Source organism: Grampus griseus, assembly GCF_964374135.1.
Source record: "Grampus griseus genome assembly, chromosome: 13".
Taxonomy (NCBI): Eukaryota; Metazoa; Chordata; class Mammalia; order Artiodactyla; family Delphinidae; genus Grampus; species Grampus griseus.
Genome location: NC_139007.1, coordinates 6,985,416 through 6,998,384, shown reverse-complemented (window position 1 = coordinate 6,998,384; position 12,969 = coordinate 6,985,416). Strand labels below are relative to the sequence as shown.

At 39.6% G+C, this 12,969-nt stretch overlaps 1 protein-coding gene across 1 annotated transcript in view; it reads right to left on the bottom strand.

Moving 5' to 3' along the window:
• COL19A1 (collagen type XIX alpha 1 chain) overlaps positions 1-12,969 on the bottom strand; it is a gene marked incomplete at both ends in the record, with an annotated part of 350,042 nt that overhangs the window by 44,701 nt on the left and 292,372 nt on the right. The window contains 11 exons of the mRNA XM_082669016.1: positions 3,095-3,148; positions 3,396-3,449; positions 3,531-3,635; positions 7,754-7,795; positions 8,855-8,908; positions 9,009-9,062; positions 9,183-9,218; positions 10,786-10,863; positions 10,970-11,014; positions 11,790-11,879; positions 12,573-12,626. Of these exons, the coding sequence (XP_082525142.1) occupies positions 3,095-3,148; positions 3,396-3,449; positions 3,531-3,635; positions 7,754-7,795; positions 8,855-8,908; positions 9,009-9,062; positions 9,183-9,218; positions 10,786-10,863; positions 10,970-11,014; positions 11,790-11,879; positions 12,573-12,626 (666 nt within the window). The remainder of the gene's footprint in view (positions 1-3,094; positions 3,149-3,395; positions 3,450-3,530; positions 3,636-7,753; positions 7,796-8,854; positions 8,909-9,008; positions 9,063-9,182; positions 9,219-10,785; positions 10,864-10,969; positions 11,015-11,789; positions 11,880-12,572; positions 12,627-12,969) is intronic.

The following is a 12,969-nucleotide window of genomic DNA, read 5'->3' as shown; positions in this document are numbered from 1 at the left end:
CTGTGATGAAATATGCATTTTATACATATTATAAATATCAGGTGAAGTGACCATGGGAAAATTGCTACATAGTTATCTATGGGAGCTCTAGAGGAACAAAATTCTACAGGATCAAGGTTCTTTGCATCAATGGGATTAAGGCCCAAGCTCTGTCAGGTCTGTCCATCTAATGCCGAATGGGACCATATATTCCTTCCGGTTTTTCCATGTGATGGGAGGTGAAGAAATGCTGGAAAGGCTCCCCTTGAAGGTGCCGAAATTCCTCATGTAACAAGAGTCTTGGGTAAAGTCTTATGTATACTTGTGTTAATGTGGACATATACTCTCTTCAAGATGGCATCATCCTCACCGGCAACGCTCAGTGTGTGTGTGCGTGTGTGTGCGCGCGCATGTGCCCATGTGCATTTGTGGGCGGTACACATTGTCATGTTGTATTGACTCTTTTTATTCCCCCACCATTAACTTGTATATGGGGTTATAAGTGGAAAGGAAACAAATTTCCTTCTGGAATGGATCTCTAAATGTCTGGAGATTATAAATGCTATGCCACAAATTGCTTTATCTCAAAACACCCACATTTCCATAAAATTCTCTATGTACGTGTATAAGATATGTGTGTTCATATGTATTCTTTTTTTTTTTCTGCTACTTTTAGTCTCAACACTGAATCAGTCTAGAGATGCTGAGTGAGTCTTTAGGTAGTCCAGTTTATAAGCTTGGGACTCATTAACCTTTGATGACCACATTAAACTTTAAAGTAAACCTCAGTCCATAAATAAAAAGAAATCCTTCTCAGCCATCTTTCTCTGAACAAGCTGAAATTCTGTAGTAAGGGTAAAAGTTACTATGGATGTATAAAGGGCAAGCAGGTAATTTTACAAGACAAGAAAGGTCATTAAAGAAGACAAATACCTATTAAAGAGTAGGACAGTCAATTTAGCATATTGTACCAAACTAAAATACAAATTAAAATTTACTGCATAGTCAAGGATCATTAGAGCTAAGTTCTTTCCCTATTCTGGTATTTTGATTTTGCAAGTCCTACCTCAGTTGCTACCAAGAATATTTATTTTTCCATTGTTACAACTTATGGCTGACAGTATTTTTCCTGTCCTATCTATCAATTATTATTCTAAAATATTGTAGAAAGACCTGTATTCCAAGCAAGAATTCCCTCTGACTATGAGAGGTAAGTCTGTGTTCTATCAGCATCTGCTAATTTGCTACCCTGCATCGTGAAACAACACCTGTAAAAACCATTGAGGGTAATGTCACTTTTGTAAGTGCAATAAACCGAAAGGCAATTCCTCTCTTTAAGTTCCCAAATGGATTAAATCGACCATTGGATAATTATTAAATAATAATTGGGAATTCCTCAAAGAGACAGGGTGTCCTTCTGCATCTTTTCCACTAAGGGTAGAACAGACATCTTAGATTTTGTATGATTAGATATTATATGCATATTAAAATAGTATAGTTTATTGGCCAGCTGGAAATACATATGTTCTTGGGCAAAGTTTCATTCACTTAAACAAATCAACAAATTAAAATTTAAGCGAGTATCTGAGTCCAAGTAGAAGACAAGATAATATTCAATATTTCCCACCTGCCTGAGAGGGACAAGCTGCCTTGCCCCGTTACCCCCCAAAGGCCCAACTGAGCTAGTATGTTACTTCAGGTTTATTCATACTATTCATGTGATATGAAGAAACAGTGGAGAATCTCCTCCTGAACTAGCTGGAATTGTCTAAGTGTCTTGTGCAAAGTCTGTGTACGCTGTGTTAAAAACCCAGCAAGGTGTACTTAAGGAAAAGCACACTAAAATAGTGATTAAGGAGGGATTGCAGTTCACCAGGAGTGCTAAGGATTCTGAAGAATCAATAAAAGTTAACTTCTAATAAATTTAATTTAGAGTCACTTATGAAAAAGCCTGAATTCCAATTATTTCCTGATCTTTTTGTTATTACATTCTCAATTGCCTTTAAAGCCTACTTCTTGAGTCTAGGCAGTTAAAAGCTGTTAGACTATTAAAATCAGACACTGTGCTTGTACTTTAGTGCAACTTTCTGTGGAGCATGAAGACGCAAAAGCTCAACACCTCTTCCTTATTTAGAAAATAAAATGCCTTTACTGTTTTATTTACAGATGAAAAGAAATGTCGTATTTCTTTGCTCTTCAATTTTTAACTTGGACAAAAACCAAGCCAATCCTCACAGTTTTCTTGGATAGAATCCATGTTAATTAAAAACAATAACAACGATGATAATTTATAATGTGAAATATATAACTCCAACTCAAAAAAAAGATCTACTTTATATCATTTTGATTTTCTGCACTAACATCAAGGTTACTAGATGGCTTACTCACTTTCATTAAGAATTATTAGTATCAAAACTGTTTAAACTAACAAGAATTCATCATCCTAATTGGTTTTTCTAAGAGTTCGTGTGAATTATGCAGGAAAGAATGCTATCCTGAGCGTCAGTGTGGCTGAGAGTCAGAAAATTATGCCACCATCTCAAGAGCACATTTGACTTTGAACCTTAGTGGGAGGGTGGGCAGCTGATTTAAACCAGTCCAAGCAGACCCATTTGATAGTTTTTTTTTTTCTTCCTCCCAAGAGTTTGAAAGTTGAGCAGAGATACAAACAAACCAAGGTCAGTGAAACTGAGTCACGTTGCAGCAGCGGCCCAGGGAAGTTCTGCTGAGTTCTGGAGCTGCCCCTATCCCTAGGCTGGTTGCTAACTATCCCTTCAATTCTATGAGCTACTTTGGGATTCTTTTCAGTAAATCTCCTTTTCCTCTTTCTTCTTGCTTTTATCTTGAGAGAGCTGGAATTGTTACCTGCTATGAGAAAACAGAAACGTAGTAACTGCTATGTTAACTTTGTGTTTGAATTCCCTTGTCTCAGAAACTGGATCACTGAAAATAAGCATCGACGTATTATTTTCAATGTGTTAACACTTGGAGAAAACCTGTCTTTGTTTCTATTTGTTTAGCATCCAACATGAGATATGGAAAATTGATGTCCTTTTGTTGTGTCACATGGAAAGAATCAACAGTAGGGCTGCATGATCAGAGAAGAGCCTTTTACCTCATTGCCTTTCTCCCCACGTATCCCGGGGTAGCCTCGCTCTCCTTTGCTCCCCTAGAGACACAATACATTTAGTTAGTACACTCAGTCATTTTGTCATCTTTTGGGAAAATGAACATATCTCTTCTCAGGACACTTGGGGCATGTCATTTGGACAGAATCGGGGGAAAAAAATAAATGACATCTGCAAATGGCTTTTACACCACTTTATCAAAATAGTTTTAGAAAAAGGACTGTATTTTAAAATGTATTTCTTTTTTTTACCTGAATTAAAGGTTGCACAGAGGAGAGACTTCCTTACCTTTGGTCCCTCTCTGCCTGGGACTCCTGGAGGACCTCGTGGCCCTACATCGCCCTAGAGGACAGAGCAGTCACAGCTGAGAGAAGGCACCATGTGTCACCTCCAGGGTCCACCAACACTTAGCCCCCTTCTTACCTTCTGGGCTACAGAATCAAACTGTCCGGGCTCACCGGCACCTGCTTCTTCTCCTTTGTTGCTTTTCAGCCCAGGGACACTGGCTTGGCAGTTGCCACAGAAGTTCTAATGAAGACAGAGATAAGGTCACTGGAGATTCATTATTCATTGATTGGATTTGAACTTCTATTTGAACTTTTGTGAGAGTTGAGTGATAGCCATTGGTATGTCATTCTACTTTCAGAAACTTAATTTATTCAATTTGAAAGACTACTTTTGGGGAGGCAAAAACTATTTTAAAAGATAAACTCATAAGTCAAGAACACAGAGTTTCAGTTGCTTAGCAGCATGTTTAAAAAGAGAGGTGGCAATAAAGTTTGGAATAACCAGCAAGATTACAGAGCTCATAAAACCAATAGCATAAATCATAAGAAAGAAAGAAAGGAAGGAAGGAAGGAAGAAAGAAAGAAAGAAAGAAAGCTGTGAAGAAAGGATTTCCCCTTTTGAGAGCCCAATCAGTTGGAGAGCCCTAAACACAGCTTACTAACCTTTTATTTGTTAGGGGAAACACTCACGCGGGAAACAATTATTTGAGCGACTGGGACTTGACTTCTAAGTCAAATCCAAGTGCAGATAGGAAATATAAGTGGAATCACCTTTCCATCGCCTTCTCTGTAATCTTTAGCTGATCTGCAAAGGCTTCAATTTAGGTATCTGAGCTCACAAGATAAACTTCTTATCACATAAAGCCTACAGAGGCTTATTTTTAAATAACCTGTTATAAAAATATGATCAGGAAAGGCATAAAATAGGGACTACTGAGTGGGGGAGACAGCTTAAATTTAACAATTGACCAAAGGTAGGACAACCTAAGTCTCAATTCTTCCATCTTTTTAACCAAAGGGAAGAATCCTTAGACATGAAGAGGGCATGGAAGCTTGCCGTTGATGGGAAGCTGGCAAGAAAGCCCATGAAGCTCAGTACTTTTGACCCAGTGTATGTCAGCACAAGTTTGATTTCCAAACATATGCTCCATGGAGGACTAATTCTGTATGATACTGAAAAGGTTCTGAGGCAATTTGCCTAAGAAATGCTGGGTCAGAACAGTTCTCTTTGTGGTTGTCCTTCTTAGAGCTGGAATACATGAGAAGGAGTTGGAATGTGCAAAGTTTCCCAAACTAATTTTACCACTAGGATCATTCCGCTGAGCTAACGTGCTGGTACAGGAGTTAAGAAACACGTACATAATTGTAGAACCACCCCTACTCAATCTGAAAAACTGTGAAGGTAGAGACGCTTGAGGACTTCAGAGAACCAAAAAGCTTTCCATATTTCAAAAAGTATAAAGAATGTCTACTGTATCTGTAGACATTATAACATGGCATATCCATATATAGTAACATTTTAGAATGGTTTATTCAACTGATTGCTTTTTTACTGAAGTATAGTTGATTCACAATGTTGTGTTAATTTCAGGTAAATGGCAAAGTGATTCAGTTATACATACATATATATCTTTTTTTCAGATTCTTTTCCCTTATAGGTTATTGCAAAATATTGAGCATAGTTCCCTGGGCTACAGTAGGTCTTTGTTGGTTATCTATTGCATACAGTAGTGTTCATATGTTAATCCCAAACTCCTAATTTATCCCTTAGCCCGTTTCCCCTTTGGTAACCATAAGTTTGTTTTCCATGTCTGTGGGTCTATTTCTACTTTGTATATAAGTAACATTTTAGGATGGATTATTCAATTGATTTTTATTGAAGTATAGTTGATTTACAATGCTGTGGTAGTTTCAGGATTGTTTTAATAAAACATAAAAAATGGAAATAATTACGAGTCAATAGGATTTTCTAGAGTCATTTCAAACTGACCTCATCTTCTTTAGGTTAGAGTTACTAGAATGGTAAATGAAGGAAAAGTGGATTTCATTAAGGTTCTTGAAAAAAAATCTTTTAAGATTTTTCTCACGGAGAGGATAAAGACGCAGTTATTAGCTAATACACAAGCTCGTTCAAAGAAGGACTGATACACAGATTAACCTGGAGGAAGGTCTTTGAAGGTATACATCATTCGGGCTGGGAAATACGTCAGTTCTTTTCAACACTTTATTCAAACACAGTTTTTGAAAACAGAAAGCAGGACGATCAAGTCCGCTAAAGACTTTAAGACAGAGTGGGACAGTTAATGTACTGGGTGACAGGATTAGGATTAAAATTCCCATATGCTTTGGGGAACTACATGCTTCTCTTCTACTGAATACAGCTTGCTGGGACTCAGTCAGGGGTCCTGCCCACCTCTTGCCAACTGGCTCCCCTGAGACTCAAAACCTCCATGAGGTGATGCTGGGTCTGGACCCCGGCAAGGGCATTTATTAAGGGGATGCTGCCCTGGTGAAACTGTTGACTACTTCCATGTCTAAGGCCATCAGAGCCCTGGTTCTCTTCCCTGTCAGAGCCTGTTTGCAGTCTTTTTGTCTGTAGTGGGAGCTGCCACAGCCTATCAGGATAGTCAATAATTTTTTTTGATCCTTAAAGAGCCCTAACTGTTCCGCAATGATATAACTCCTACAATCCTGCCATTTCCAACATCACTGCCCTCGTAGAGAACATGAGACTGACTGTCTGAGGACCTGCACTCCTGTGTTAATGTCACACTTACTGGCTGTGTGACTCTGAGCAAGGTACTTAACTCCTCAGAATTTAGGTCTCTCGTGTACAGAATGGGAAACTCCACAGCCTGAACTCATAGGATTCTTGCGCAGGTTAAGTGAGATGATATAAGTAAAGCAGTGTGTTGCCTGGCATGTAATCATAACTCAATAAACATAAGATCCTCCTGAAGCCCCCATAAATACTATTTTTTTAAAAAAATAGGATTTGCTCTTTTTTTCTTAATTAATTAATTAATTAATTAATTAATTTAGGGCTGTGTTGGGTCTTTGTTTCTGTGCGAGGGCTTTCTCTAGTTGTGGCAAGCGGGGGCCACTCTTCATCGCAGTGCGCGGGCCTCTCACTATCACGGCCTCTCTTGTTGCGGAGCATAGACTCCAGACGCACAGACTCAGTAGTTGTGGCTCACGGGCCTAGTTGCTCTGCGGCATGTGGGATCTTCCCAGACCAGGGCTCAAACCCGTGTCCCCCGCAATAGCAGGCAGATTCTCAACAACTGCGCCACCAGGGAAGCCCCTATTTTCTGACTTATGAGAAAATGTTAGCTTTTGAAAGTCTTAAACCCCCCCCATATATTTATATTTATATCTACATTTACATTTATATTCATATACTATTCTCAAAACCTTTATAACCTGACAAATATATTTACTAGAATTCTAGTCTTGTGAATTCAATTCAGCAAATATTCCTGACTGCCTACTATTGAGTAAGTCGTTGCAGGAACCATTAGGTTAAATGCTGGGAATATAAAATAGATCACATATACACACACATAGCTCGTGTGTGTGTGTACAAATATACTGTCCATTCATACATTGACAGATACGACACATGAGGTTTGAGTGGAATATAAAGGGACAGACTTTCATTTGGGTACAGTCTTAGCATTCCACAAAGAAACATGCAAATACACAACCTCCAGGTGTCCTATTATCAACCTCCCCCCATCTGTTTTACAAACAAAATAGAGGAAAGTATTAGAGAAAAAAAACGGTAGCAAGATTAATTCCCTGTGAGGTGGATAATAGGTAGAGATCATTTTTATTTAACAGAGTCACAGGGCAATTGTCAGCTATGGAATTTTGTAACTCACTTTGTAAAATCCCATGACATAAAATTGCAAGCTAGCTGTTTATTGAGCAGCATTGCTTTGCATCCTGGACTGGCCAGGGCAGATACTGTGAGGAGGACTGGGTTTCACAGTGATGAGCCTGGGTGGGTAAACACCATTAAGAGAAAGCTATTGCTGCAGAGAGAAAACATCTACTCAAGGGTGCTAATGACACCATTCCTCTCCTGCAGCTCATCTCAGAACTACCACCTCCTCCCCTGCCCCCCTGTTCCTCCACACCCAAAATGAGAGGCTGGTAGAGAAGAGAGTGGGGAATTAGTATAAGTGGCACTAGTCATATACAGATACGTGTTCCTTTTTCTATCTGAAAGATGTTCTGCCATTAAGAAACTGAATTTTAATTCAGGCTAAGCAATTAACTCAAATTCTTGTAAAGATTTCCTTTCTGATTTTTCCCAGAAGTTAACACATAATTTCTTACATAGCCACAGAGTACCTTGAACAAGGCCCCAATGTCTCCCAAGAGAGGAAGTGCAATCTGTGGATAAGGAGAAAAAAAAACCCCAAGGCATGTAATTATACATATACAGGCACACAATACAATACAAACATAATGAATGTAGATGTTTTCCCTCAAAACACCAGGCCAGCTGAGATTTGTCACCATGGTGACAAATGGTAGGGCTTAGAAGAGCCTCACCACCAGGATGGTTGGCCAACATGATGCTTCCTATCCAGAAACAGACACAGGACTCGGGCAGTGCTTTGGCCTCGTGTCTTAAAGCGTCCTTTCAGAGAGACACCGTAGACCCCAGTAATGCTTTAAAGGTTTCCAGTCAATACACATACACACATAACTCACTCAGCGAGGGAGTTAAAGGCCAAGATACGCCTCTGCATGTAACTTATAACGGCACATGAGGCTCAAATGGTGTAGGAGGACTTGTGAGACTCAGAACCGAGAGGCCAGATTTGGGTTTTATTATACAACATTCTTAATACAATGTCATATACCATATGGCTTCTTAAATTATAACTGCCAATTTGGAGGCTATTTAAAGGGATTTCACTGTCACTCAAAGCAAGGTTTAACCTAAAATAAAACTTTGGAACACCCATTTAGTGCCTAAACCTGTTCTGAAAAGCCTACTCAAGCCAGTTTTGTAATTGAACCATTTCAGCATTCTTAAAGCCACCGAATCAATAGATATGTACCATATTGTGGGAAACTTACCCGCAGACTTTCATTTAGAAAAATGAAGTTCATTTCGTTACTAGCATTAGAAAGAACAGAATCCGTGGCTATGTATTTTAACTCAATTTTCCATGGGATTGAGACATTATACACCAAGGTTCAGCTTGGGGCAAAAAATTGCACAGCTGAATTATACCCTCGGGAAATAAGTATTCGTCACACACACAAAAATGCTGATGTAGCTTGAATTTTTTTCCCCTCTACAAAGAAGTGGGGATAAACAAAATCACTAAGCAGTCACTGAACATTCTAATTAGTCCGGACAGCAAAACTTGCTTGGTAGGCTGTTAGGCTGCTGCGTGCATTAAAGATACATAAATCAGACACAGTGTGTCAACATACCGGGTCACCTGGGGGGCCTGGCAGACCTGGCTTTCCATCCCTCCCAGGAGCTCCCTGAAAACAGAAGCAGCATGTTCAAATCTTTGCACCTCGGCACAGGTTCAGATTAAAGCAGGTGTGGGGGAGAGGGGAAGTAGGTAAAAACTGTCCTTACATCATTCCCTGGGGTCCCTGGAGCTCCTGGCAACCCAGGGAGACCTCGAGGACCCTGGCAAAGGGGGAAAATAGTTACTTATAAGGATAGTCTTTTAGTAATTGCCCCCATCCCCCCCCCCCCCAATCAGCAAGATGGATTTGCTGTGCCAGATAACTTGGTTAAGTAGCTTACCTGAATCCCTGGCTCTCCAGCTGGGCCTTGGGAGCCCTGAATAGAAGGAGATTCAGTGATCAGAATTCTGCTGGGAATGTCCATAGATTACCCAAGTGGGATAAAGGGCCAAGTACTGTAATTTACATAGTGGACAACAGGGCTTGCCACCCTGCACACTCTGAAAACTCTCTGCAAAGCTGGCCAAGAGTTCTGGGTGGCAGGTGAACACCTGACCAGATGCAGTGCTGGAAGCACCACCGTAACTGTGTTCAGACGCCTGGGCCGCCCCTGAGCCCGCCGTCGGTCCCTGCCCACTCACGGGCGCACAAACAACACGCCCAAGTTCTGTCTGCTAGACACTGGCCGGCCACAGGGTAACCGGCTTGGGGCTTCCTCTCCTTCCTGCTTTGTACTGGGAGTCATTTCTCTGAAGAAATTGCCAGAACCAGTGTTCAGTGACGGGAACTGGAAACAAAACTTCAGTTATTCTTTTCTATGTTAGAAAACTGGAATTAGGGGTAACTGAAATGAGGCTGGGAGATTATCAGTGAACCTAATGATGACAGATCCATCCCTATCTCATGACCATGGACCCCTGGATGAGGAACTCACTGATCACCTGGGTGAGTAAAGAGCTGGGGTCTCGGCACCTGGCTTCACTACCTGCTCATTGCCTTTTCCCTTCTTACTTTTAAATAAATATTCCTATTGTCAAAGCTACCTTTTGCTTCCTTTCTATTTATACCGTGTGCTTAAGTTATTTTTGGTTTTTTGGGTTATTTTTCGCTTCAACCTCCTTCACTCCCCTAATAATTTCCTGACCTACTTTTTTACTTTGTTTAATCTCCCATCTCCAGTGGTTTTTATATTCTCACCCTGGAAAATCAAACAACAGCCACACACAATATAACCATTCACTATTTACATCTTCTTTTACCTCTCACGATAATTTCATTTCAAGGCCAATCCCCAAATTAATGTCTTTGGGATAACCATCTATTTCACTTTTCTTGTCCCAAAATCTTTTATCTTTTTTCATAGTAAATAAAAAGTTTTATCTCTTACTGCTATTTAGTCCACAAGTATGCATACAATGGTCATTATTATCATTATTACCCTTGTAGCTAAAACACGTCAAAAAACTTTCTATTATTTGTCTTAACTATCAAAAACTATCTCTATTCTCTCTTCTTTAAGATATTACATAGAGATTTTTGATATCATCTCATTTATAGGCACTCCATTCACTTTAAAAGTAACTTTTCATTTTATTCTAATTAAAAACAAACAGTAATATATAATATCCTAATATTGGGCATTCTCATAATCTTACACTCATTTGTACTTTTAAATATATAGAATGGAGGAATAAAGTGTTAAATAACTTCTTCTAATTCAAAATCAGTGTACGTGTGATTAGCATCTGTAAGTCAATAAACAGTGGGTACCTTCTGTGCTTAGGATATAACCACAAAGCCCATTAATTCTTGCTCTCTGACTAGCACTTTTTGTATCTCCTCTGACCATTTCACTCTTTTCTCCATATTCAAATTTGTTGCTGGATTTTATTTCACAACATTGGGTCAACAGGGTTTCAAAAACTTGATTGAATTTCACTTACAGTTCGGCCAGGAATTCCTATCCCTGGGGGGCCTATGTCACCTGGGGAGCCGTGGATACCTGGCAGTCCTCTTTCTCCCTGTGCAATTAGATGCTTCTGTTAGTGTGAGGCTCAAGGGACATGGATTTTCCAGTTATATTTGGTTAATTATTAATTCTTTAAAAATTATGTAAGATATTTTTACCTTTGGCCCTCGCGGACCAGGTGCTCCAGGATTTCCATCTAACCCCTAAAAGAAAAAGAAGAGAAAAGGAAGTGAATACATTTCTTTTCCTAAAAAGGTTAATTACATCTTAGAAGTCATAACTCAAAAATATTTCATTGCTCTTCATCTTTTTTGAATAAACCTTTTCTGTAAAATAGTAAGGAAGAGGGAACACAAATTTCACTAGGCTGCAGATTTTGTGTAGTTACTTTAAAATATAAGATGTTTTCATCTTTAAAATGAGGCATCTGATATTGAGAATTATTTATTACTATTCATATAAAAGGTCAAAGGGGATGAGAAAAAAAGGCAGATGAAACAGCCATATGGGTTGGATTTTCCAGCTATCCAGTTTTCTATGTCCTGGGATTAGCCCAGGCCACAAGGACATTTTTTAAAGATGACCACCTATGGCTATATATGCAGAGCCTCTAGAAGGGAAATTTCAGGCAGTTCTTCTGTTTTAAGATATTGTCCAAGGAAGGTTTATGGTTTAAAACTAGCAAACCTTACTAGGCTTCATAGATCCCTAAATAGTCCCTGCAGAAGCTTCAGGGGCACCTGTGAATCTCCCAAAATTGTATGAAAAATGGTGCATGTGTGTGCATTTTCTTCAGATGAGAGCCCTTTGCTTGCATCAAATTTCCAAAAAGATTAGACCTCTGATCTAAAGAATAAGATGAATACTTCTTTTTCTGCAGACCTAAACATTCCTATGCCTGTGATCTGAAAGTGGGAACACACAAACAGTAATTAATCAACTTTCAAAGGAAATGGTAGTAAAAGGATTGGTACTTACTGGTTCCCCTGGCAGGCTTTTTCCTGGAGGACCAGCCTCACCTTTTGGACCTGGAAGTCCAGGAGGGCCTATAATCCCACCTGGGTCTCCCTGAGGAAACAAGGTAAGATTCTCACTTCATCACTCAGGTTCATGGTGGGACATGTAGAGGCAGCAGTTTCCATAGTATTAAGATGTCACCATAGCCAGTCACACTGCATTCTCTCACCCATTCACTCACTCATTCCACTATATGTACTGAGTGTCCAATCCACACGGACACTGTTCTGTTATCTTAAGTGCACCTAGATCTTGCGGTGAGCTATGTTACAGTAGGTTTACAGTATCATGAAATGTATGTACGTGTATAAATAGATATGCAAAAAATATAAAAATCTATTCATATAGTTCTTTAGATGACCTTTATGTTTTCTTTATTTCCAAGTAATGGTTCAGTACTAAAATACTATTTCCACGTAGACATCAAGAAACAGGTACTGAGAGATTGAGACTTCTTAGGTCTATACCTGAGTTGTTAGCTGAGCCTGAAACAGGGTTTTTGAGTCCTGAGATCTTCAACTCTAAGGCAGTTCATTTTGTCACATTGCATTTTCAGTGCCAGAACCCGGGCTGCCACAGTGTCCAGGGATGACGCTCATGCCATAGTTTATGCAAACATCTATCTCCTGCACAATCCCAGCTGCCCTGGCCTGTCCTTTCACTCCCTCAGTGTCCTTATGACCCTCTGTCTCTTCCTCCTACCCAGCTACTTAATATACAAAGTGAGTGAAACGGAAGCTATACCTTTTCTCCCTTAATGCCTTGTTTTCCTGGGATACCGTGTTCTCCTGGCAATCCCTAGAAAATTCAGAATAAAAGGGAGAGAGCAATTAGAAAATCTCTTATTGTAATAACATTTCTGTCTGTGAGTCTTTCAGGAGAACAGAATTTTAACATGCAAACTACCTGGGAACGTGTTGATTTTGGTCTGCTGGAGAGAGAAAAACCTTAATGAAAATATGTGGCTTGTTGTTTCAAGTGAGGGAACCTGAATGTAATGAGAAAGAAACTAAATAAGGGAGACCTGAACGAAATGCCCCATCCATATTACTGCCAAAAGGCATGGAAGAACGGCTCTTGGTGGCATCACACGATGACTCAGAAAGACAATGGGGTAAATAGAAAATATGCTTTTACTATG